The sequence below is a fragment of the Cyprinus carpio genome, chromosome B13 (assembly GCF_018340385.1).
Source record: "Cyprinus carpio isolate SPL01 chromosome B13, ASM1834038v1, whole genome shotgun sequence".
Lineage (NCBI taxonomy): Eukaryota > Metazoa > Chordata > Actinopteri > Cypriniformes > Cyprinidae > Cyprinus > Cyprinus carpio.
In genome coordinates, this window is record NC_056609.1 from 2,274,038 (window position 1) to 2,301,688 (window position 27,651).

Below are 27,651 nucleotides of genomic sequence, written 5' to 3' on the forward strand. Positions count from 1 at the left end.
ATAAGTTCATAAATGCTGCATGGCTAATCATTATGCTATAATTAGAAAAGTGTTTTGTCATACTGCAGGATGTGTCTCAAAATATGTCATGTCAACTACACATATAGTATAGAAATTAAATACAAGCCTCTATAAGTGGCGTTTTAAACAGTGATTATCAATATAAACAAATATTTGCCTCATGTAGCATTAAAATCTATACTTTAATCACAGCAGTGATTCTGAATTTTATTTGACTGTCCTACATTGAGATTCAAAATCAAATTCCATATTCTGTTTGCTACCTCAGTTTAAAGGCAGCTGACAGCCCTGATTTCATCACCATCATTATTATTGACTGAAGATGTGTCCAAACTCAACACCTCCTTCTTTCACTTGTTCAGACGTGGAAAAGTAAGATCTGAAAGAATAGTATGCTAACAAGGGGCTTAGAGTTATTTAATTTCTTTCCATGATCATCATGTTCCGTTTGCTAACAGGAGGAAGTGTATTGCTAACGGCAGGAAGCGATGATTAAATGGGATTACGTACTAAAATCACTCTGAATTTCAAGCATCCATTGCATTTCTTCCTGCGTTCGAAAACATGTATCTGATATTTTCTAGAAATGATCGTGACTGAGCTGTCTGCATTGCACCACTCGCTAATTTCATTCTGACATCTGATAACATAGATCCTACAGATTTCATGGCAACGTCTCCTTGGAGTTCATAAGTGAATAATCTCACTTGCCAGGCAAGTCAAAAAAGAAAAGATCAAAAACATCTGAAAGGCTTTTGATGTTGGGATGCTATGAACTCCACAATATTAGTGTATCTTTTAAAAGCTCTCATGATGCTGTTTGGAGAGTGACAGGATATGCTGCCCTCTCTGCCTGCACAGAGAGAATCTTGGAGAACTATACTTCCTGTACATTTGAAGTTGAGCTTACCTCGGCAGCTTGGTTTGGTCTGATTCCAAGTGCCATCTTTGCTGCAGCGTAGAGTAGATGAACTAGGGGGCTCCATCACATATCCAGGGTTACAACGATAGTGGACGGTTTTGTTAAATATAAACTCATTTCCAATGTAAATTCCATTGGCAATTGGACCAGGATCCCCACAGCTGATAACTGCAAAGCGAGAGAACAAGCAAGACTAGGAAATATATTATTTATAATAAAAATAAGCAATTTGAATTTAATGATCTGAATTTAAAATAAATACAAACATTTATTGTGTAAACTATATTTTTTCTGTTCACATCAATCTGCACTACATACAACTACATTTGCATTTCTAGCTATTATAGACAGATGTGGGTATGAGGTATAGATGGATGTGAAAAAAGTAAACCATCACAGAATAAATATGCAACATAACAAAATAAGAAAACATTTTGCATGACATTTGGGTTCCTATTATTTTTACCTTAATGTAGTTCCAAAATTGGGAATGCTAACAAATTCCCTTTATTTAATGTACTTTGTTTTAAATTTCTAATTTCTCATTAAAATATATATTACCAGAACAACAGTGAGTAAAAAAAATAACATGAAATGTCAGAATGTCTTCATAGTTTGTTATATACACCTTTTGTTTTAATGACAGCAGCAACAAAGTTCCACAAATTTGTGTAAAACCTGATGATCATGTTCATCCAGTATGATTTGAGAATGTTCCTAAGACCATTTTGTGCTTCAGTGGAATCAAAAACATCTGACCTTTCATAGAAAAACACGATTAATGTCACAAATGTAATTACTGATCTACAAATAGAGCAGAATCTTGAACATGTTGTTAGCTTGTCTTTGTTTTGAATTTGTCTGCTTTATCAAGGCCTAAATAATTATCTACATCATAATTATCTATATCTCATCTCTTCATTGTGGTATCAGATTTTGGACCCCATTGTAAATTTTCCCATTACTAGCTATTCCCCCATTTTAATAGATGCATCGAATCTGTGTAAACAGTGGTGGATTATGTGACTAGTGGCAGAAGTAATCAACTGCCAGTGCAACTCCTGAAGCACACAGGATACATTACATAAGCAATGCTTGTTTAATTGCAAAAGCAGGCTAAATGAATAAATAAATTGGCGATAATCAAAAAAAGTATAGGTTGCAGTTCTAACCAATGCAATCTGGTGCTGAGCCGGTCCAGGTGCCATTGGTGGTGCAATGGCGAGTGGTGAGGCCAGAGGTCTTGTAGCCCTCCCAGCAGGTGTACGTCACTGAGCTAGGAAACAGCATACCATCGCTGAAAACGATCCTGGCGTAGGCCGGCGTTCCAGGGTTTCCACAGGATACAGCTGGGAAGGCAAGCAAAGACCAAAGAAGTTTAAGAGAGAACGTGATGAGTACAAGATCGCAGCTCTGCGGGACTGAAAACAGAATCGAGAGAGAAGAGCTTCTGTGAAACTTATCTAAGGGCTAGCACCACAAGCAAAACACTTCCAATTACACCACAAGCACTGTGTTTTACAGCCTGCAGTTTTGTTGGCAAGGTAGATGAACTTCCTTTTCCAATTAGTTGGAGCTTTTGACAAGTTTTTTTCCCCCTCATACTTTGAAGTGGCATTTTCAGATAAGGGAAGTAAAGATGATACGCTCCAGTGTGGTTAATTAGATTTCGAATTCTAATAGCACAAACATGCTTGACAGCCATAAATTGGTTGAGTGTCTATACAACGGTTTTCACCAGTGCTTTTCACGTGCAACAGTCAATAATATTTAAATGATATATTTTGACTGCTATTGTGGAAACAAAGAACAAGAAATTAAAAGTATTTTGCAGTGTTGTTAGCATGGTAGGTCAATTTAGCTCCAAATTAAATGTTTTATTTCAAACATTACTTCAAATAGTAATAATTAGAATTTAGATTTATTGGAAATTAAAAAAATAGTAACAGCCTTACACCGGGTAGCCATATTGCACAGCTTTCACTAATGCTTTCCAAATTATGATGAACAAAGCGCAACTATAAATTATATATAAATTACTCATTTTCATTTCTATTGAAGAAACAAGAATTTAAGAGTGTTGTTTATGCTCCAAGAGCATACTGAAGATCAACTGGTTGTTGGTTAAGTTATAGTTAAGAAATCATTATGAACTTAAAAACTTCTACAATTATCTTTGAAATTTTACCCTCTCTGGGTTATTTTAATCAGCAGAAATTTTGTTGAAATAGTTGGAAACATAAATGACTCACTTTATCTTTATTATCATCAAGCTTTGGAGCTGTAATTTGGCCCTCATATCCTCTTGGATGAAATAATATACAACTTAAGCAAATAGAGAAAAACTGGACCAATTAAGAGTTAATGGGATCCCAGTGGAGGGCTGTTGTAAACAGATATAGGTCCAAATTTTAAGTCATTACTTGTAAGTGGCAACAGGCTTGTGTTTTATTTCTAGTATCTGAAAAGTATTGTCTGTATCCTTACAAAGCTCACCACTGAGTTACCACCCACAGAAATCTTCCTCAGCCATGTGTTAAAGCCCTTATTCAATTATGAATGTGCCCTGAATATTGTATATTATCGATCTATTTTACACAACCCCATCGTACTGTCTATAGCAGAAAACAAACAAATAAATTAAAGATAAGCTACTGGGCACATTGGTCTTGTCCTCTAATAATATGGTATGAATACTTCCTGGGGTGATTCCGACTTCTAGCTTCCAGGAGGTTTATTTTGAAGAGTGCTGTTATCATTTTGTTTTCATTTGAGATTAACACAATTACAGATTGAGATATATGGTGGACCTGTGCAATGAATCTGACGAATGCATAGGTGTTGTTTAATTAGATAGAAAATTCGATTAGCTGATTTCTATTAAACTAAATATAAATTATACATAAACTAATTTGTATATAATTTGCTAACAGAGTCAGGCAAGAGTGGGTGATCAAAAACACATACAGGGACTGCATTTGGGAAATATGGAGGAAAACGACAAAGAACATGAATATTTACAATCTCCTCTTAATACATATATATATTTTTTTTTTTTTCAGGGCATCAAACAATATTACCAGTAAAGTGACCATTGCAAACCTTAGTAAATCACCTTACATGATTCATTTAAATACTCTTCTCTCATAAATTTTGCAACTGAAGGGGAAACTCCTACAAATGTATATGCAATAAGGTCAGGCACAAAAATAACTAGATTGTCTAGGGACTGCAAATAATAAACTACTGCTTTATTGATTTTAAACTCTCAGTCTAGTTTCTATTAACAAGGAAACCAATTGAACTTTTTCAATAACAATAAAAAATTAAAAAAATAAAAACTTTGCTCAGACTCTGAAACATGTCAAAACGTCCTGTATTGCCATTAGCTGTTAGCTAAAGCAGGCTATTTGAAAAATCCTTATTAAAGCAATGTATCATTACGCACCATGCTAATGACAGGCCTTTTGTGTGGCTCCACTAACCAGAGTCATTGAGTTAACTGGCAATTACCGATTTTAGGCCAGTTAGCATCAAAAGATCAATTTTACACTAATTACAGTGTACAATTCAGGAAAAAAATGAGCAGAGCAGGTTAAGTGAGGTTCAGAAACAAAGAGAACATGTTGTAATTTGAGCCTGCTTTAGGTTCTAAGAATATATGTAAACCTTTTTTATAGGCACAAACTAAAAACCCCTAGTCTCTCAAGCATACATTTTTCTCATTAGGGGTTTGCCTGTACTGGATCACAGTTTGCTCGGAGGAACGCTTGACTTTCTGATCTAATTAAGCTCAAGTGCAAAGCAAAATCCTGGTGAATTTTGCCTTGTGTGTCTCTCTACAGGTATCTGTGACCCTCACCTTCACACACGGGCTGGGTTCCGCTCCAGGAGCCATTCTGCAGACATGTGCGCTCAGAAGATCCGATCAGCACGTAGCCCGCTTCGCACGTGAACCGTAGGAGGCTTTTATGCCTGAACTCCTCCCCAAGACGAGAACCATGAGGAGGAATTCCCGGATCGCCACAGAATCCCGGATTATCACCTACAATTAGGACAAAGGCATGACTCTCATTGACCACCCACTTTCTCAGCAGACTCGTTTCCAGAAATGTTTTTCTCCACAGGGATTTTAAAAAATTGTTAAGCAAACAGTTATGAAGCAGACAAAAAACCCATTACATTTACATTTGATCTAAAGCTCATTTGAAAATCATACCAAACTACTACTTGATTTTAAACTCTCAGTCTTTTTCTCTTAACAAGGAAACCAGTTGAACTTTTGCAATAGCAAAAATAAAATAAAATAATAATAATGATAATAATAAATAATAATAATAATAATAATAATAATAAAAAATGCTCAGACTCTGAATCATGTCAAAACGTCCTGTATTTCCATTAGCAGTTAGCTAAAGTGGGCTAAAATATGCTAAAATATAAGACTCTATTTATAGCAATGTTACATTTAAAGGGGTATTCTTTCTGTCTTCAGACATATATAAATATAGGTAAAACTTTACAACACTTATATAAACAAACAGTACTTCTACAGCATGTTAATCGAGACATTACTAATACGTTTAAACTCAAAGGTTGCATCTGTTCACATTAGTTAATGCACTGCTGTATATTGTTCATTGCTAGTTCATGTTAGCTAATGCATTAAATTATCTTAATTGATGGGATCTTTTTGTAAGGTGTCAAGAGTGAGCTAGAATCAGCCAGTCGTCAAGGTAGTTCATTGCTGCAAACCAATCCAACGGACGAATGCATTCAAAAATGTGCTTGGGCGTTAGCATCTTGAACGGAATCTGTGAAGAGCTCAGTTCAAGGCATGCAAGTCAAGGATTGGCCGTAACCCACCTGTTTTCTTGGGTACTATGAAGTAGGGGCTGTAAAAGCCGGACTTCATGTTGGCTGGAGGGACTGGCTCTATCGCGCCCTTTGCCAGCAGGGACTCTGCATGCATGACAGGAGCGAACACTCCGAAACCTGGGGGAACGCCGGGCGAATTGAATCGCGTAGCCGAGCCTGATCGTTCTGATGAGCCAGCGGTACGGCCTGGGGAGCTCTAGCCAGGCTCCCAGAAACCGATCCAGTGGGGTCAAGGGAACTACAGGCGTACCCACGGTGGGGCAGCGAGGCGGAACAGACAGCCCCGGCATGGGAGGCATAGTGTTCTGATTCCGAGTGGCAAAGAGGGAATGAGAAGGCAATGCGTTCTCTGGCCGGCTCTGCGTAGAAACTGGCAAGGGGAGAGGGGAACGAGAGCGGCGAGGAAGCACATCGCCAACTGTCATCCGCGGCCTCTTGGGACCCGGAGGTAGAAGAAACAGCTCTTTTAATGAAGATTTGTGTACCACTGGCTGAGGGGTCAGTGGTGGAACAAAAAGAAAACGAGAACAAAGGATTCTCCCCTGGCCCTCCTCCGGGGGAAGGAGTGGTCCTGCTACCATCTCCTGATGAGCTGACATCCCCAACTCTGGGTCGCCCGTCTCAGGAACGCCGCTTGGCCTGACGCTTGGCAGGTTTAGGGGCAGAGACGGGCTGCGCTGCCCTTCTGCGGCCATCTCCTCGCTGCGGCCGGGGTGAAGGCTGCTGCTGTGGCTGAGCGGGAGTGGAGGAGACCACAGGGGGGCACCCTCGACGACGAGTAGGCTGAGGTGGCTGCACCAGCGGCAGTGTGGAGGCAGCAGCGGGCCGCCGGGGCAGGATGTGTTTGATGGCCTCAGACTGCTTCTGGGCGGCAGAGAACTGCTGGGCAAAATTCTCCACCGCGTCGCCGAAGAGGCCAGCCTGGGAGACCGGGGAGTTGAGGAGCTGAGTCTGATTAGACTCCCTCATGTCTGCCAGGTTTAGCCATAGGTGGCGCTCCTGGACCACCAAGGTGGACATCACCTGACCCAAGGAGCATCCAGTAACCTTCGTCGCCCGGAGAGCGAGGTCGGTAGCAGTGCGCGCCTCCTGCAAACCCCTGGGTCAGCACTGCCCCCGTGCAGCTCTTTGGAGGATTCCACTCAAGCCCGATGCTCTCAGCTGCCCGGTAAAGCATGGCCGTTAATTCGGGATCAGACTTGGGCAATGCTGGCACTCCCGAGGGAGGCAACGCAGCCGAATCCTCATCTCCCGAGGACTCAAGCCCGCCTTGTGATGCGGCGATTGACATTAGGTCTTCTTCCTGAGCCCCGAATGAGATGTCAGGAGCCTGAGAGGGTCCAGCAAACTCATCTGGAAACTCAACTGGCTGTGGCGTTTGTGAGGGGGGTGTGGCCCGAAGATGCTGGCTCGTCGGGGAAGCCCACACGGTAACCCTCAGATCACCCTGGCCACCAGCCAAAGTAGCCCTGTTACGAGAAGAGGAGCTAGAACGGGGTGTTGCAGAGGGGACTCTATACCTTTTAAGGAAATTAAGTCTCGATCTTAAAGCCGAGATGGTCATGTCCCCGCAATGAGAACATGAGTCATCCACAAACGCAGTATCAGCGTGCTGAAAGCCCAGACACGTGACACAGCGATCGTGTGGCCGTCACGAGGAGCCATATATCGACCGCACCCAGAAACACACGGGTGGAATGACATCTTTAAAAGGATGCAATCTCAACCCATTTACTCTTTTAGAAATAGGAAAAAGCTCTTTCAGTGGTGCTGAAGCGCTCAGGGGACCAGCTGACTCGCTTGTAAACACTCCGGTGAAAGCAGCAAGCAATGTGCTCGGCTCTGAAGCGAAAGCTTGAATGCGAGTTGCTTGCACTGCTCCTTATATACCCACACAGCGGGGCAGAGCTCGCGATGCAAATCCCGCAGATCAAGGTACATTGTGTACCATTGGCTCGTTTTGTTACCACTCGAAGGTGATTGGGCTCTCGGGCGAGACCCCATTCGTCAGTCTCTTTCTGATGTAACGTAGAACGTGACCGACTGAAATGGAACTGTATTTACTCTACACATTAGGGCCTCTAACATTATTCTATTTCTATTTTGAAATTTATCTTTATTCTCTTTTTTCTTTATCGTTTATTTTATTTTTTTATTTATAATATATCTATTTACTTCTTGCTACATGTACTGTGTTAGACTAACTTACTTATTATTGCTCTTTTGTTAATTTTATTGCTTCTATTGTCCTCAGTTGTAAGTCGCTTTGGATAAAAGTGTCTGCTAAATGACTAAATGTAAATGTAAAATCAGTTTCTCTACGAACTAAATGAATATGTGTTCTTCTGACCAAACTGCCGTGTTCTAGTCCAGGGCAGTCTGGTCTATGTTATTATTTTATAAACGCATCACATAAACATATAATATCAGAGAGCTTCGTGATGTGCACTGCACATCATCTAGACTTTGAGGAAACAAGAACTTTGTCAGCGCTGATGTCAACAACAGTTACTGTTTAAACTTTAAGATCTGTCTGAGCTCAGGCAGACACTTAAGTCTGAAGTAAGCTGAGCTGCTCAGACAGAGGCGTAAAGATCAGCCAGCTGGTCTGCAGTCTCCCGCCCCGAGGCTCTGCCACCTGCTGATGTGTGTACCTGAGCAGTAGGGTGGCGAGCCGCTCCACCGGCCATCCTCCAGACACTGGCGCGTGGCGTTCCCCACTAGAGTTCGGCCCTGGCTGCAGGAGTAATGGACCACGGCTCTGTTGGTGAACTTCTGGCCCAACATGACAGAAAACGGCGGTGTGCCGGGATCACTGCAGGATATTGCTATGGGGGGGCAGAAGAAAGCAGACAGAAGATCTCCGATAAGATACTTCAGAAATGCTAAAACTTCAGTGTTCTTTTGCATATTATTAAAAAAAAAAAGTTGTAATTGTGCCACATTGCATCAAAATGCATGCTGTATATCTATGCAGTGTTTGGTAACACTTTATTTTAAGGTGCCCTTGTTACACGTTACATGTACTTACTATTACAATAACAATAAATTATGCATAATTATCATGCAAATAACCCTAAGCCAAACCCTTACCCTAACCCTAACCATAAAGTAAGTACATGTAGTTAATTAATATTACTCAGTACTTAAATGTATAAATGCACTATAACAAGGACATCCAGTGTTTTTTTTTTACAACTATCATGGAAACAGTGGTTGTTTAGATGCAACCTACTTACAATCATATTTAATTTTAAAGCCTTAATAGGGATGTGCAAAACTACATATTTTCAAAATGAACTATAACTGGTTAACCTGTTTTTTTTTTCAGTATACTGCATATTATTTTTAATGGTAAGTGTGAACAGGCATAAGCTACACTGCTGTCACATGACCAAACCTTTGAGGCCTGTTTAATTCAGCAAGTGGTTTTATTCAGCAAGTCAAAACCTTGGAAATGAATATGGTTCATTTGCATTGCATTCCTTTTTTGTGTAAAAATATAATTTGGCAGTCTGGTAAAATCACAGCTGATACTTGTTCTGGTTCATCCATCACAGTGAAAACTTAAAATTAATGGTCAAGTCAACCACACTGCATTGTAGGATACATTAGAGAGTACTGCTTACAAACTATATACTGCAGAAAGAGTAAATGCAGTATGGTATTATACCGTTTCTTGAAACATATCCACATCCATACGCCAATCAGACATTTTTCTAAGAGGCAATTGCATAGACTGCTTGCATTTAAACAGCTAGGAAAAAAGAATAAAAAGTTGTGAGATGTTGAACTATTTTTAAATTGACACATTTAATATACAATGTGTTAAGTTATAAATACACTTAAAATACAATGCTCACAGCATGACATGGTGGAGAAAAAAAAAAATTAAAAAAAGATGCAAGATAATGGCAAAAGCTAGCTGTCCGTCTGCATTTGTATACTCACCAACTATTTCAAGAACTTTTTGACAGTGCAGTAATTGTCTTGTTTGAAAAAGTCTTGTCTTTGTTACAAAAGTGGTCATTTATGGCTGCAGAAGTGGAGCTTTTAAGGGGATGAATTTAGAAATGTAACTTCTAAGAGATGACTTCAGTGTGCTGACAGTTCAACAGTTATTGTTACTTTTAACATTGTAAAGCACACTGTCAGAATGCTAAATCTCTCAAATGATTCCCTTTAGTGCACAAGTGCTAAAAATATTAATATTAATAAAAAACAAGATAAACAGAAATAGTAATCAGTTAGAAGATTGTCTCTTTTTTTAAGCAAAGATATCTAAATATCGTAGTAACCTGTGTAAGACTTACAGGATATAAGTATGGACTAAGTTTATTTTTTATTCAATTGGCAAAAATATTCTCTGAGAAAAAGAAGGTCTTAATGTTGTATAATCTTTCTTCTCCAATAAATTGAGCTTGTTTTAAGAATGCTGGATATTACTGGAAACAAGAACCATAATTCTAATTGGTTAATGGTTTTTGAAGCATTCCATCACATGTATACAACAGCAATGCCGTTTTTGGCACTCTATGAACCTCTGGACGAGTGTGTATTGGACGAAATATGAGGCTATCACTCACGAAGGCACTTAGGAAGTGATCTGTCCCAGAAGCCATTTGACTGGCAGGTGAGGACGGAGGAGCCGAGCAGATAGAAGCCCCTCTTGCAGTGATACATCACGGTGTTTCTGTAGTTGAAGCTCTCGGGGTAGCGCTGCTGAGAGTGACGAATGGTGTTCTCCACAAAGCCTGGATCAGAGCAGTTTACCACTGCAAGATAAAAACAGCCAGATGCTTAATGTCTGACAGGGAAGCAAGAGTGAGGAAAGACAGAAGAAATCAAAGGAGGAGGCTGAACAGTAGAATCGTGGGTGCAGCCTCTGGAGCAATTTCAATCAACTCCACACAGTAAACCGCACTTTCTTTTTGAAGATATGGATTATAAGAGGGTGAATTGTGCTTCTTCAGAACTTACTTTGCCGTTTATCTGTGCACTTCCTCAACAGTCAAGGCTCTTTTGTTTTCCTGTGCATACCTAGAACATGTCATGCATGCATTCTGATCTAAAGCTGACATATCTGTTAACGCTTTGAACATTATTCTACACATGTAACTGATTCTTTCTATGCTGTAGTGACAGATTTTGACAGATGTAGTCAAATTACATTTCTCTACTCAAACCGGGAACATGCTGTTCTTGGAATGCTGTGTCGACCATGCAGTTACAAATTCAGTTACTGCCCGTCGCAATTTAACAAAAAAAAAAAGGGATAGAAGTTGACGCCATGTCCAGGGGAAACAAACCAGACTGCCTTGCCTCGGTGGCAGCTGTCAATGTCTCGGCGCTCAATTAAGCCCCCTGGGAGAGGAAAAGTGGGTGGACAAGCAGTTAAAAAGTTGATAATTGGCACCTGTTATTGGTGTGTTGGTTTTCTTTGTGAGACATCATGACTTGATCTGAGTGTATCTTGAAAATATATATCTTATCATTGCAGCTCAGTATAAGAATAAGGCATATAATTGTGATATGGTTGCGTTGTAAAACAACACTTGGGAAAATCCAGGTTTTTTTTTTATTGTTTGTGACAACTTGACTGTTTTTTTATTTGTGTATGTCAATTAATTATATATATATATATATATATTTAATTATACAAATTCTAAGTCTCTCTTAACAGTTCTACATTTAGTGTAATTGTATGACATTTTTACCCTTTAAACAACTGTATATTAGAATTCAATCTTTTATTATGGCGACCGTAATTGTGTTCTGAAGACGAACTGAGCTTTTACCGGTTTGGAACGACATGGGAGTAAGTGATTAATGGCAAATGATGTAGGGATGTAGAATATAGTCATGCAGAATACGTGCTTAATAAATACTAATAAACAGCCAATATGTTAATAATAGAATGTTAATAAGAAAATGTTGCATAGTGATAATTGGTCCCTAAACTAAATGTGTTACAGTTTCTATTTTTGTTTAATTGTATATGACTGTTTTTCCTCTTAAACAACTATGTATTAGAATTCTACCCTTTTCATTTAAATATGACAAATATCTTTTGTGCATTTGTGCATGTCTACCGTTTTTTTTTTTTTTTTTTTTTTTTTTAATTTGATAATAATAAGCTTACAATTATACCAATAATAAATGTCCTTTTTCTACATGGTTTAGTCAAAACTATTAAACTGGCCAAAAAAGGGGATCTAGTTAGTTTCTAAATACCAGCAAAAACAGAGCTCACACTTGTTTCATGGAGCAATGCATCCACTCAGAGGAACGTCAGCCGTTCTCCCTGCTGAGTGCTTCGTCTCTGGGCTCTGGCTGAGCCTGTGGGGACTTGTCCATCTTAGATACGTTGACCTGCCTCCATTTTCCGTCACGATTCAGTTTAACCAGGCCACCATCAACAACTTCCTTCGCACATTAATTAATCATTAAAGTGACAAGATGTGCACAGTTACTCCTACTTAATGTCAGAAAGCATCCCACAATGTCACATGGGTTGCTGCAGACCCATTTGACTTTCAAATCGACACTTCAAGATGGGAAATGACACACAAAATTATTTGCACATTGCTTCTTGTCATTCACTGGCTGACTCAGACTGCTGAGCACAGATGCTGGTTTCGCTCTGTTAATGCTAAGCCCATGAGCTGTGGGTGTTAAACAGCCTCACTAAGGAGCTTCTCGCATAACAAGACGGCGTTCAAGGCTGCGTCTCCGCTGAGATTCTCAACAAGGGACAGGCTGCCTGGAAGTGTCTGATATACAGTACAGTAAAATTGTGTTTATTGAGAGGTTCATACCCTTGCACACAGGAAGAGGGTTGCTCCACTGTCCGTTCATGCGACACTGCGCTCTGGATGCACCGTGCAACAAATAGCCTGTGTTGCAGGTGAAGTTGACCACGTCGTTGAGATTAAACTCGCTGCCGTTTGTCCGGCCGTTTGCAGGGTTTCCAGGATGGCCGCAGGTTATGGCTGTTAAGAAAGCAAGAAGGGTCAATCACTTCCTTTTTGAAGCTTGTGCATATGTTGAAGTTAAAATTTTTTATTTAAAAAATAATAATAATAATAATAATATTAAGAAAAAGAAAGAAAAACAAGACTTTTAAAGACACTTTGCTCACACTTTATTTCAAGGTCCAATTCTCGCTATTAACAAACCATTAACTACAACTTTTGCCTCAATAAACTCCTAGTTTGCTGCTTATTAATAGTTAGTAAGGTATTTGTTAAGTTTAGGTATTGGGTAGGATTAGGGATGTAAAATATGGTCATGCAGAATATGTGCTTTATAAGTACTAATAAACATATGTTAATGATAGGCATGCTAATAAGCAAATAGTTAATACTGAGAATTGGTCTCTTTACTGAATTGTTACTGACACTATTTTAAACTAATGCTTTCTTCTGCAAATAATCTTGTAATTGATCAAGAGCACCATATAACAAATTAATAAGTTAAATTACTGACATTAATAATTAATAACACATTTAAACAACTAAGTCTATACAACCCAGCATACACAAATTAGGCAGTATATACTAGGTCAAATCTCAACTGTTTGTTATATTGTCAAAAAAATGTAATGTAAATGTAAAATGTATTATTGCCCATTGATATATTAAAAGTTGATATTTAGTATATCCTACTTTAACTGCATATATCCAGTATGTAAAGCAAATAATAAATAAATAAATAAAATAAAAGACACTTACGAACACACACAGGTGCTTGGCCTGACCACCTGTGGTCTTGTTGGCAGATACGAACTGATGTCCCTATGAGTCGAAAGCCCAGGTTGCACTGATAAACGACTGTGTCCCTATAACTAGATCCATCACCACTGATGTGGCCGTTAACAATTGGATCTGGAGAATCACAATGACCAGCTGAAAAACATTTTTAAAAGTAATCAACAAACCTCTCGTGTAAATCAATTCTTGTTACTAGACAAACACAAATTCAAACTTTGCGTTTTATGGAGCATGAAGCACGGACACATCAGCGCTACAGTACATCCAGAGAGCACTCCGGCAGTCACCGCTTGACACTTTGATGAAATGCCCTTTGTGCTGTTTGGTCAAGCAGCAGGTGATGTGTCTAAGGGTCAGTGCTGATCCTCAGACAATGGCATATCTTAGTTTAGCTGCTCTCAATGCTTGTTCAAGGATTTTTCCCTAGTTCCAGTATTATCTAGCACTACAGAAGCCATAAATTAATACTGGCAACACAAGACTATGTCAGTGTAGGGTTAGAGCTGTGGATGTCTGATAGGAATGTTGTTCTGGGACTAACAAAGGATGTTTTTTCCAGGAACATGTCCTACTTATACAATAACTAGAACCATACAAGCATAATAGAATAGGAAAACATTCAGTAAACAGATTTGCTTTTCTCTACATATGCATCGTTCAGTAATAATAACGTCAGATCACAGAAGCCCTGCTGAAAGATGCTACTTACCAAGACATTTTGTCTCATCTCCCCTCCAGAGACCGTTGGCCTGACACTCCCTCATGTGCGAGCCCACTAAAGTGTACCCTGTGTTACACATGAAGATAGCTGTGGCGCCATAGGTAGTCAGGGTGCCCATCTTTTTGCCATTAGGAGGGGATGGAAGTTCCCCACAGGAAATGACTGGAGGAAATAGCCAATGCAATATCTTGAATACACATGGTAATTTTAGCTGAATAAAGGTCACATTGGTGATGGCGGACACAATATGCCATTCTTATTCACAGTGACTACAAGCTACCAGGAAATGGAGGGGTGAAGTGGGCAAGGCTAAAAGTGTGTTTTTATACTGGTGGACTACCAGTCAAAAGTTTGGACACTCTTTTACTGTTTATTACTAATGTTTTCTCCCTTTTTTTATTTTATTTTTTTTAAACAATGTAGTATAGAATAAAATAAAATAAAATAAAATAAAATAAAATAAAATAAAATAAAATAAAATAAAATAAAATAAAATAAATGGAAATGAAATTGAACATTTAGTTTATTGTCATGCTATAAATACCTACATAACAATTCTAGTTTCATAAAGATAACCATATAAAAATTCCAGTGGTATTTACACCACATACAGTACTGATATAATTTGTCAAATAGCATGTACATACATTTATTTTGTTTTGTTTTATCAAAAATAAAGACTTTAGGTTAAAATGTACACAGATATATTAAGGACATTTTCTATCATTTTAAATGAACTTTTGGTCATATTTTAGTTTAAGGTCCAATTCTCAATATTAACAAATCATTAACTACGCCTTTTGCCTCAATAAACTCCTAATTTGGTGCTTATTATTAGTTAATAAGGTAGTTGTTAAGTTTAGGTATTGGGTAAGATTTGGGATGCAGAATATGGTCATGCAAAATATGTTGATAACAGGAATGCTACTAAGCAACTAGTTAATAGTGAGAATTGGTCCCTATGCTGAAGTGTTTCCAAACCTTTAAATAGCTTTTAATTGTTTACAGTAGTTTGTTCCCTTTCAGTCAGTCACTCACTGACAAATTGGGATCTCACCAGAGAGACCAATCCACTTTGAGTGTATCTAAATGAGCCAATGCACATTGGCATGCAATTATTGCATCCAGCTGCCACTGATAAGAGTGTGAGTATAAGAGGCAGCAGGTGCACCGCATTCATTCATCCTTTCGCTTCAGAGCCGAGCGGTAGTGCATCACTACTGCTCTCTACTTCGTTGTTGCAAAGCAGAAAACCAGCGAGTGCGGACGTTATGGCAGAGCAGGGGTGGTCACGGTCACACGGCAAGAACAGAAAATCATCTTTGTGCAGACAGCCACACCAGGAGTGTGCGGTGGCCAGCTCCACTGCGTGCTTCAGCACAAATGAGCAATCTCTAAAAGAACAACATGTCTTTGCCGGATTTGCCATCACGTCTTTACCGATTGTCGGTTCGTCTCTGTAATTGGGGTGGCGCTGCATCTGTTGGACTCAGAGGTGATTTGAGGATCACAGTGACGGCTTCCCCAGAGGGAGTTCGTCACCCTTTAAGCACTCCACAGCTGGTGGAGCGCCCAGAGGGACGTGCTGGCCCCTCTACACTGTGGAGGGAACCGGCCTTATCCTTCGGTTCGCCCCCTCGAGACCAGATGTCAATCGCTGCATCAGAGGGCGAGCTCTCTATCTCCGGGGATGATGACCCGGCTGTGTTGCACCCTTCGGGTGTGACAGCGTTGTCCGAGCCAGATCCAGAAATGACGGCTATGCTTTCCCGGGCTGCCGAGAATGTCAGGCTCGTGTGATTCTCAGCGCTCCCCCCCTCCGGTGCCATTCTTCCCAGAGGTGCATGAGGAGCTTACACGATCGTGGAAGGGATTGTAATTCCTCCGCTCTCTTGATGGTGGAGCCGCTTTGGGTTACATGGGCATTCCCTCGGTTGAGCGGTCTGTGCCCATGTCCAACAGCTACTTCCCCTTTGTAGGGTGGCCCGTGTCTCCCCTCACGGGCCTGTAGGTATTCGTCAGGTCTAACTGGCAGTGCTTACAGAGCTTGTGGGGAGGGGGCTTCTTCCCTTTATGCCATGTCGTTAATGCGGGTCTAGTGGTCCAGGAGCGCCATCTCTGGCTGTGTCTGGCCGACATGAAGGAGCATGATAAGGTGCAGTTCATGAATGCTCCCGTGTCATGGTGCGGCCTTTCTGGCAACGTTGTCAAGAGCTTTACTCAGCAGTTCTCAAAAGTAGACTGAGCCGATCAAACAAAAAGACACCCTACGCCGGAGGAAACCTTTTGCTTCCAACCCAGCTGCAGCCCCTCAGCCTGCTCGTCGCCGTGGGCTGCCCCCCGTCTCCTGCCCATTCGTGAAACCAGGTAAGCTCTGTAGCATTCTAGTCCCCACTTCATGTTGTCACCCACTGAGCTGTCACAAGCCTCAAACCGGTACCGTGTTTTCTCCCGCACATGGAGAAATCAGGTGAGTGTTACATTTCACACCCAAACTCCACCCACTGCCGTCACAGGCCAGGCCTCGGGCCGAGTCCCTGTGTTCCAACACTCTGCCCCACCGCCCAGTCCATCTCTGTGGCTCCTGCGGCCCATCAGACTCGGCTACGCGATTCAGTTCACCTGGCGTCCCCCCAAGTTCAGGGGCATCTGGTTGACTTCAGTCAAGGCTGTCGATGCCCCTGTCTTGTGTGTGGAAATCGCAGTCCTGCTGGAGAAGGATGAGATAGAGCCAGTCCCTCCTGCCGATATGGGCCCAAGAAAAGCGGTGGGTTATGACCAATCTTGGATCTGCGAGTTTTGAACCATGCGCTTCACATGCTGCAATTCAAGATGTTGACGCAGAAACGCATTTTTGAGTGCATCAGTCCCCAAGATTGGTTTGCAGTGATCTACCTGAAGGATGCATACTTTCATGTCTCTATCCTCCTGTGGCACATTCCATTCCTGTGGTTTGCATTCGAGGGTCGGCATGTCAGTGCAAGGTCCGGCCCTTCTGGCACCGCAGGCAGTTGGGTCTTCAGGTCAACTGGGAAAAGACCAAACTCATGCCAAAGCATAGGATCTCTTATCTTAGCATGGAGTTGTATTCGGTCAGCCAGACAGCATGCCTCACCCAGGAACTGAACTACCTCAAGACTTTATCAGGCAGGACGGCGGCCCCACTAAAATTCTTTCAGAGGCTCCTGGGGCATATGGTTGCAATCGCAGCAATAGTTCCTCTTGGTCTGCTCCATATGATACCGCTTCAGCACTGGCTCCATGGCTGAATCCCAAGGTGGGCGCTGCGACATGGTACTCACCGGGTTCAGATTACACTGGCCTGCTGCAGAACCTTCAGCCCTTGGTCAGATCCCTCGTTTCTCCGGGCAGGGGTGCACCTGAAACTGGTATCCAGGCATGATGTGGTATTCATGGATGCCTCGGCCACTGGCTGGGGGGCCACGTACAACGGGCACGCAGTGTCAGGGGTTTGAGCAGGTCCCCAACTGCATTTGCATATCAATTGCCTCAAGTTGCTAGCAGTACGCCTTGACCTGAGCCACCTCAGAGGGCGCCTTCGGGGCAGGGACGTTCTGGTCCGCATGGACAACACTCCATTGAATATATCAACCGGCAAGGCGGTTTACACTCCTGTCGCATGTTGGAACTCGCCCGCCACCTCCTCCTGTGGAGTCAGAAGCATTTGAGGTCCCTTGGTGCCATCTTCATCCCGGGTGTGTTTAATCAGGCAACCGACAAGCTTACTCGAGCAGCACATCTGGGAGAGTGAAGACTCCAACCCCAGGCAGTTCAACTGATCTGGAGACGATTCAGAGTTGCTTAGGTAGACCTGTTTGCATCTCCAGAAACCACCCTTTGCCAGTGGTTTTACTCCCCAACCGAAGCAACGCTCGGCACGGACGCACTGGCACACAGCTGGCCCCGGGGCCTGTGCAAACTTGCATTACCCCCAATGAGCCTCCTTGCACAGACACTGTGCAAGATCAGGGAGGACGAGGAGCACGTCTTGATTTTGCTTCATATTGGCCTAACAGGAACTGGTTCCCGGAAATGTTTGATCAGAGCCGTGCTTTCCTTCTTGCAGCAAGGGTTGAAGCGTAGGCTGCCTCTCTTAACGTTTACATTGCTGCTATTTCGGCCCATCACGACCCCATAGAGGTGAGCCCAACAAACTGCCCCCTTTGAGCCTTTGCAGTCAGTTGGTTTGAAGTTTCTTTCAATGAAGCCACTACTCCTGACTACATAGGCCTGGATCAAGAGGGTGGGGGACCTGCAGGCATTTTCGATCAACGAATCGTGCCTTGAGTTTGGGCCAGCTGAGTCCGGTGCAACACTGAGACCCCAGCCCAGCTACGTGCCCAAGGTTCCTACCACTCCTCTCAGGGACCAGGTACTGAACCTGCAAGCACTGCCCCTGGAGGAGGCAGACCCAACCCTAGCTTTGCTCTGTCCTGTACGCGCACTGCGGTACTCTACCTTGCTTAAGGACCTCAGAAGAGCTCTTTGTCTGGTACAGTGTATAGCAGAAGGGAAAAGCTAGTTAATAGTAAGAATTGGTTTTTAAAATAAAATGTTACCACTAGGTTCTTGATTTTAATAAGGAAATGTGAGCAGTGATAGGCCATTTAAAACTTTTGCCAGGATGCTAGGGAGTTTTGAGTGTCAGTGTGTTACTATGCATTTTTTTTTATTTATTTTTTTACCACATTTAGATGCTAAGGTGTTCTGTGAGGTTTCTGAACAAAAGAGGCCACTCTGTGATATTCTGGTATCAAGATATAGCTTATATTCCTGCTTCAGTGTAAGCCTATAAAATTGTATATTTGTCTAACAGGTGAAAATCATACATCTGGTCACTAAAGGTGCTCTCACACTAGCACTTTTGGTGCGCACCCGGGTTCGATTGACTTTAGAGTTCAGTTTGTTTGGATGATGTGAACGCTGTCCACCCGAGTCTACTTAAAATATGGTCTGGGGTACGGTTCAAGTGAACTCCAGTACGGTTAGCTGCTGATGTGAACGCAATCGTACCAAATCGCGGAAATGAACAGCTATTAATGACGTATTATTTGATAATTTTGTGTTTTGTGTATGTGTGTTTTACTCATTTTCATGATGAGCACGACTGATGCGCTGCAAACAGAGAGCTGTATATCTCATTTCTGTTCGCCTTCAGTGTTCTTTAGATCATTTGCAGTACATTCGTAAAACAGACGTAAGTGGTGTTATGTACCGAAGCTTTGTAAACAAAACGAACGGTTCAAAAATGTAAATATATCAAAGTGTAGAGAGCAATGTTATGCATTTGCCGCCTTCTCTTGCGTCGCCATTACTAAGCAACGGGGTAAACAGCTGATGGCTTGATGACGCACACGAACATGGTTCGGACCCAAATAAAATAATATGAATGCAGTCCAGCGGGGCAGGGGGAGATGGGGGGTTGGGGGCAATCGAACTCGGGTTCAGACCAGGCAAGTGAACCAAGTGTGAAAGCACCCTAAGTCTCTTTATTAAACAATAAGCACAAATTGAGGTTTTATTTCTCGTCTGTAGTGCTAACGATACAGGATTAAATACACAAGATTTCATACCTGGGGTTAGGAATTTGTTCAAATCCACAACCCTGAGAATGAGCATCAGTAATAGCGATGCTTACCTTAGCAAACAACACTAATGCATTGTTATGTGCATGCACTAGTCATGCAATCAACACACATTTATTTTGTGACATTTTAAGATGTCCAATTACAATTTAAGCCCCAGCTGTTTGCATCTGTTCCTTTCATTAACAACTTCCTCATCATGGTGCGTAAACACATTAAAAATTAAGCTGCCTCTGATTAGAATATTTACATTTTGCTCTCTGACCTCGAATTAGTTAAAGCATTTTTCACCGAAGACTTAATCACCATGATAATGTTTACACAGCCTGTCCCCGCGGTGGAAACCGGGCCACGATCAGAACTGACTAAGCAGTGGATGGCATCTTATGCGCGCATGCTAAATCCAGAGGATTACGCTTGGATCAGTAGAGAAATAAACGAGACGTGGTATAGACAGCGGCCAGATTTCAGACATATTAGCTACCCTAATGAATTTGTTTCATTAGCTCACAATGGATGCTGTTTGGTAATTAACACAGTGATCTTTTCGTGAAATCCCAAGAGCGGAATTTGGAATTCAATTGTGTTTTTTTGTGGGGTCTTCTTAAAGGAATAGTTCAGCCCAAATTGTTAATGTTATCATTAATTATTCACTTTCATGTGATCTTCTTTCTTCTGTGAAACACAAAAGATGACAGTTCTTTTTTTTCCATTCAATGAAAGTGGATGATGATTTATACAGCAAATATCCTAAATGGACAAAAAAGTATGCGAGTCTCATTGTGTTTGTGTAAAAGCATTCTTACTCTTGCAGGTAGACTTCTCCTCCAGCCCTTCCCATGTTGCATTAGCTAAGCATTTGATGGTCCTCCTGCCCATCAGATAGTAGCCCGGGGAGCAGCTCAGCATTATTTGTGCGCCAAACTCATTCAGCGAGCCCGAGATGAGACGCCACACCATGTGTTCTGAGAGCATGCTTTCAATGTTAGGGCACTGAACCGCTGCAGGACAGAAGGCAAAGAACGCATTAATGGAAAACCATGACCTTGTGGGTCCTAGAACTGGAATAACTAGAGCTTTTAGGAATTATGGGATAGATATACAATACCAGTGAAAAATTAGGACACACTTGACTGAATGCATGCTTCTCAAAGGCTGCTTTACGTGCTTGAAATTACATTGCACTAAAACATAACTTTCATTATTAAATCATTGATAAACATTATATAATTCTTAACAGATCATTAGTTAAAATTTCCACAGCTAGAAATATGAGATAATGTGCTTGTTAGAGTTCCCAAATGTACTAATTAAACATTACCTAATGATTATCAGATCATCATTTAATGCAAATTGAAATGCTTATAAACATCATTAAACTTTTAATTCATATGATCAGGCACTTTTTAGAACTCTTCAAATGATTTTGACAAATGAGTAAAAACGTCATTAATAAATCATTAACAAACATTATATAATGCTTAACGCATCTTTAGTTAAAATGTCATTAAACTTTACACTCATGTACTTTCAACAAATCTACACAGAAATTATATAAAGATTATACAATAATCCTCAACAACATTTAATCATTGCATAACATCTTTTAAAATCATTTGTAGGTTTGTAGAAAGTATATGATCCTAAAGTTTAAAGACATCTGTACGCGATTTAATTATCTGTTAATCATTGGGTAGTGTTTAATAAGTTTATTAGTAAACATTAATTAAATTATCTCATGTTTGTAGCATTTTGAATATGTGATCTGAAAATTATTATACTGTGTTATCAAATATAATTTTTCTATATTTAAAATGAATGAGTAGCCAACAAGCGTCCAGAATATGCTATTTAAAAAGCATCCCATAAGCTGTATCCAAAATTTTTATTTAAAATTTTTGTCATTGAGGTGGTTTGTATTTTTGGATAAAATTACACCTTTCACATTCACCATTGCTCTCTAAACTCACACCATTGGTTGAGAATCTTGGACTGACTTCAAACAAAGATAGCAATGTTTGAAAGAATTTTCACTCTTTCTAAGTTAACCTATGAATGACTTGGCTTTCATTTCATTTCGTTAGCACATTCAAGATTGGAAAATGTGGTTGATTTGTCTTGTGTGCTCATATAAAGGTGGTTAAAAACTGAAGTGGAAACATAAGGTTTCAGAGTAACAATATTGCAGCCGGCACGGAACAGATGGTCCTTTGATTGAACAGCAAAGTGCATAGCTCGTCGCATCAAACTTTGAGGGAAAAAAAGGCTTGCAAGCTAGGTCAGGTATACTAAACAAGTTCTTAAGTAGAACAATACATATTTCCCTCCCCCTGCCTTTATCTCTCACATAATGTTCTCTCCCCATGTTCTACATGACAAAGATTTTACATCCCTCAGCTCGCACTTGTTTAGATAATTACAAACATCTCGAGTGCTGTAGCATACAGCTAGTCTCAGACACCGTGGATGTGTCATACTATCATCCGAAAGCTCTAGAATGAAAGAACACCTTGACATGGTGTTATGGAGCAGGGCAGAAGCCTCATCCTTTCTCCTTTCCATCGATGATGAGGAATATCATAATATTAAATGACATTATCTGTAGCAACATCGGCTGAAATGAGCGTCTTTCTTGCCGTGACCTCTGAATACATAATACATGGTTATTTGGCTGTGGGCTCTTTAGTCGGCTTTGTAGGCTAATGGTAATTCAGGTCAGAGGGGGGACATGCCACATCATACCATTTGTCTTGTTTGAGTTGCCAAACCACAAAAAATCAAGTCATTATTGTTAATTTAGCCAATTACCTGCCCTACATTACTCTCAGAAGGGGAACTGAGCGAGAAAGCGGCTGACTGCGGTGGTTCAATGAGGTGGTAGATTTTAACATGCTGTTGGCATAGAAACAGAGGGCTTGATTTGCTCACGTAAACAGCGGGTAGGATGTGCCACGTTGCTCCAGGTGCCATCCTCCAGGCAGACGGCAGTGAGCAGGCTGCTTACGTCAGGCTTATAGCCCTCCTCGCATTGGTACTGCACCTCACTGCCCACTGTGTATTGGAAGCCGTGGAACGACCCATTAGCAGGAGACTCTGGCGCTCCACAAGACACAGCTGCCAATCAGACACAAACAGCATTACAGGTGGATACATGCTCAACAGCACATCTATATATAGAACTCTCATTCTATTCAAATTCGTACAACACCTACTGACTTGACTTTCTAGAAAAAGCGCTACATGAGCAGCAACACTTTCAAACTGTATCACTCGTTCTAAACACAGGAAGTCTCAACAAAAACATTTTCTTTAAAACTGAAGCTAAATAAATTTGAATAGGTGATTTACATTATTTTTATTATTATATTTTTATTCCGGATTAAGTAGTAAAGGATGTATTGTGCTTTTTTATCTCCTTTATGCTATATATTTTGTGTTTTTTAATGTGGAAGTGTGAATTATGGACTACGGTGAAACTGAATGCTTGATTGTAAATAATGATAATAAAAAGCAAAGCAGATTAAAAAATTTATATAAGTAAAACAAGCAAATATATATTTACTCTTTTATTTTATTATTTACTATATATTTACTCTTTTTATTCATTATTTTGAATATTAAATGCACTATCAACATTTTACATACTGGATTAATTTTACATTACCATGCATTATACACAATGTTTCTGATATGTTTATAGATTCTATGCATATATAGAAATACACATGTGTGTGTGTGTGTGTGTGTGTGTGTGTGTGTGTGTGTGTATAATATATATATATATATATATATATATATATATATAGCTTGGAAGTAGGAGCTTTGCTGGAACACCTGAAGGTGGTAAAACCATAAAATATTATGAATAATAATAATAATAATAATAATAATAATAATTTGTTTATTTATTTATTATAAACCAAAATCTGATTGAAATCTGGTGCAATATGTTGCAAAACACTTTACAGTAAGGTTTCATTTGTTAACATGAGTTCACTACATTGTTTAACATTAACAATGAAAAATATTGATACAATGGGACTTTATTGTAACGTGTCACTAGAACTTGAAACCCGTAGTCAGTCAGGTCCCATTGGTTTTGCATCAGGTAGCAGACCTCTATTACATGCAACCATTCATATATGGAATTAGCTCTTTTAAACAAGAAAAATAAAGGAGGTCTCTAAAAAATGTCAGGCACACAGAGGAAAGCAATGGGACCAATTAAAACTCTTCCTTGTTAAAATGATCACAACCTGATTTAAAATCAAGCCCTGAGCCCTCCTCTACCTTAGACTGGCCTGCTGGCAGACTGCATGGATCGCTCCCACCACTTAAAGAAATTATTGGCCTTAATTAGCACCCGTTCTAGATGCCCTTCAATACAAATGGGGCCTAGCCAGAGCTATTCTGAGCTGTGTGCAATGGTAAAAGTATATTAGTGCCATAACCTCCAGTCCTTGAAATGGTTGCTTTTACCTTTGTGTGATTAAGAGTAATGAGATTCCATGAGTAAAATCTTTGCTTGATAAATTTATAGAAAGTTTGGCTGGCATCTTTGTGAAACATACTGAAAAAGGTCAGAATTTAAGTGCAGCCCTGGGCACCATTTTTGGGCAGCAGTCAGCAGAAGCTTTCCATTCACTAGAATGGTCTGAGACTGAATAACGCACTAATGACAAAACGGGGATACAGTTTTTATGTCATAAGGGTAAATTTTATTGAAATTGAGATTTAACATCATCTGAAAGGTAAATAAATAAGCTTTCCGTTGATGTATGATTTGTTAGGATAGGACAATATTTTGAGATACATTTACAGTATTTAAAATTCTGGAATCTGAGGGTGCCAAAAAAAAAAAAAAATAATAATATTTTGATATTATAGTGATAACAGATATTATAGTGATAACAGAACTTTAATGTATTGTGTGTGCATAATTATTATGCAGGTTGATATTCTGATCATATTTTTCTTTTCCAAGCACATTTTACCAATTCTAGACCACATCAATCTTAATAACTACTATTAATTTTGTATTTAATCATTTATAAGTGATATATAATCCTCCATGAAGGCTGGAAAAACTCCTCATGTTCAGGTGTGCTTAATTATAAAGCAGGTTCTTTTTTACAGATAAAATGAGCCAAAAAAGAGATTTAACTCAGACTGAAAAGTCAAAAAATATTAATTATTACTCACTTTCATAACAGAATTGAAAAAATTGCAAACCTCACATAAAATAATTAAAAAATAAAAAAAGCTCCTTTTTAGTTTGACCTCCAGAGGTTAATGGTCAAAATTTTATCAAGGTTAAGCGCATCTTCTTTCACAGAATATTTATTAGAAAGAGAATAAATAAATAAATAAATAAATTACTTTCTTTTTAAAAGTTTTAGACCCTATTATTCCTACATTATTCATGAAAGGTGCAATATACTTAATCGTTATATAATCATCTCAGCCTCATCTCTTAACCTGCCTTAAACTTGCACAAATAACAGCTGGGAACAATTAGGCCTACATACAGTTCATTCGCTCACTATTTTTATACAAGTGTATGTCTGATGGATGACTCGTCTCACTAATGAATGCACAGCAAAGCTCTAGAAGAGACCTTTTTCTTTAACAATGCTCTGGAACAGAAGACACGAGGGCTCGGAGTGCGAAAGGAGAAAGGGCGGACAAAATGCCACGTAGGCTGAAGGATAAAATTAGCACCTCAATAAAAGAGGAAGGAGCAGAGAAGGAAGCATGAACAATGAAATTAAGAGAAACCGCGGCACATCAAACACATTCAATTACATTTCTGTCTTAGTCTTAGCGTGACTGAAGAGTCACCCATTATGACATTGGGACAAATGACACTCGTGATCTCATTGCACAGTCCTCGACGGAAGTATTTAATGGAATAAAAGCGGCTTCTCGTCGAGGCGTGCGGAGGTGCTTTTGAGCGCCCTGCAGAATGACACATTTTTTTCATATGTGAGGAGGCAGGTTGCCTTTTCAAGGCAATTCCCAGTCATTTAAATGAGGAGAATGAGCCAGTGAATATCTCTGCTGCGTTTGAGTTACCTTGGCACAGTGGGGCTGGATTGTCCCACTGGTAAAGCCCACTGGGATGAAGTCTGCATGTAGAATTTCTGTGACCCACAAGCCTGTAGCCAGCGTTGCAGTAATACTGGAGCCTGCTGCCTGGCCGATCTCTCGCCCTGTTGATGACTCCTCCATTCTTGGGTGGATCATTCACACTGCAGTACGCAGCTGCCAGAGATGGTAACAAGCACAGTTTGTTATAGTATGATGTTCAGGGTTACTGAAAAATGTAACTTCTTTAAATCAGTTTTGTCCATGTGAAAACATTGTGCACTTTTTTAACCTTTATGTAGATTTTAGTGTTATGTGGCAATTTTTGTGTGTGATGATAATGACATTGCCCACTTTTCAGATATTAACACAGTTTATGCATTTATATAACACACTTACGGGACCTTATCTGTTATAATTTCCTTTGAAATTAGGCTAAAAATATTTCTTAAGGATAATTTTGCTGGTAAATAAGGCATACTGATTAAAAACTGTTGACTTGTCATTTACTTCTATACAATAAACAAGTATTTTGCTGGTCAATGTAAAAAATCTGCGTCCTGAAGCAAGACCAGTTCTCCACTTCTTTGGCAGCTTTTTATTGCACAGAAAATTAAATCTAAGAGTAATCCGTATTTTAATATATAATAATAATTCAGTTAATTCAGTGAGTATGGTGGTACATGGTCGTTTCGATGAACTCAAAACTATGTGATGTGGACTAAAAGCAATACAGCTCAAACTCGGATTTTATGAGGTCTTTAAAACTGTTTAAACTTAATTCAAAGATAAAACGAATGTGCAGCTTGATGATTATAAACTGATCATTAGATCTTGTCTTTGATATGACACAAATACAAGTTTACCCATCATAAAAAGTGATGTGACTTGACGTGACATACAGCCAAGTATGGTGACCCATACTCAAAATTCATGCTCTGAATTTAACCCATCCAAAGTGTATACACAAAGCAGTGAACACACACCGTGAACACACACCCGGAGCAGTGGGCAGCCATTTAAAGCCCACTGTGTGAAGTTTGGGGCAATTTTTTCACATTTAGGATTTTTGTAGATTTATGCTCTTCAAAGCTTAATCTCACTTCAGACAGATCAAATCAAATGCATCATCACACCAACTCTGCTGAGAAGTTTAGACTTAGCTGTGAGTGATTAACTAGACCTATGTGGCACTGAATTTTAATTTTATTTACCTTGAAAGACCAACAGACTAAGAAAGGCTGGAAAAACAAGAAGGGGCTTGAAGTTGCTTCTCAAAGATGCTTTATAGAGATAACAGTGTTATATTCATCAAAAAGTGTTACCTACTTCCTGTAATTATTTAAAATAAAAAAAAATAAAAACACACTAACCACTAAGAGGTTTAGAAATCACAGTTCCTCCGAGCAACACATTGGTTTCTCTTTCTGTCTACTCTTGACAAAATCCAATAAACAGGAAACATGTGGCAACACAATAGAATAATGTGCATTTATATGGGATATGATGTATGATTTATTAACTGATATTTGGTTGGAGAGCAAGAAACACTGACAGAGAGGCAGAGAAATGGGAACGGGTGAAGAGATGCCGAGTAACCATGGCCACTGGCTTTGTGGCTCATATATCATGTTTAGCCATTGG

General features: G+C 40.0%; 1 protein-coding gene across 6 annotated transcripts in view; it reads right to left on the bottom strand.

Annotated features, from left to right (window-relative positions):
• Positions 1–27,651, bottom strand: part of LOC109072910 (CUB and sushi domain-containing protein 1-like) — a 492,278-nt gene that overhangs the window by 13,039 nt on the left and 451,588 nt on the right. For all 6 annotated transcript variants that reach the window (XM_042736246.1, XM_042736245.1, XM_042736243.1 and 3 more), the window contains 11 exons: positions 25,996–26,184; positions 22,849–23,034; positions 20,727–20,921; positions 14,303–14,476; positions 13,555–13,728; positions 12,640–12,813; positions 10,408–10,596; positions 8,476–8,649; positions 4,806–4,988; positions 2,116–2,292; positions 932–1,111 (listed from right to left, as the gene is read on the bottom strand). In XM_042736246.1, coding sequence (XP_042592180.1) covers positions 932–1,111; positions 2,116–2,292; positions 4,806–4,988; positions 8,476–8,649; positions 10,408–10,596; positions 12,640–12,813; positions 13,555–13,728; positions 14,303–14,476; positions 20,727–20,921; positions 22,849–23,034; positions 25,996–26,184 — 1,995 coding nt within the window. The remainder of the gene's footprint in view (positions 1–931; positions 1,112–2,115; positions 2,293–4,805; positions 4,989–8,475; positions 8,650–10,407; positions 10,597–12,639; positions 12,814–13,554; positions 13,729–14,302; positions 14,477–20,726; positions 20,922–22,848; positions 23,035–25,995; positions 26,185–27,651) is intronic.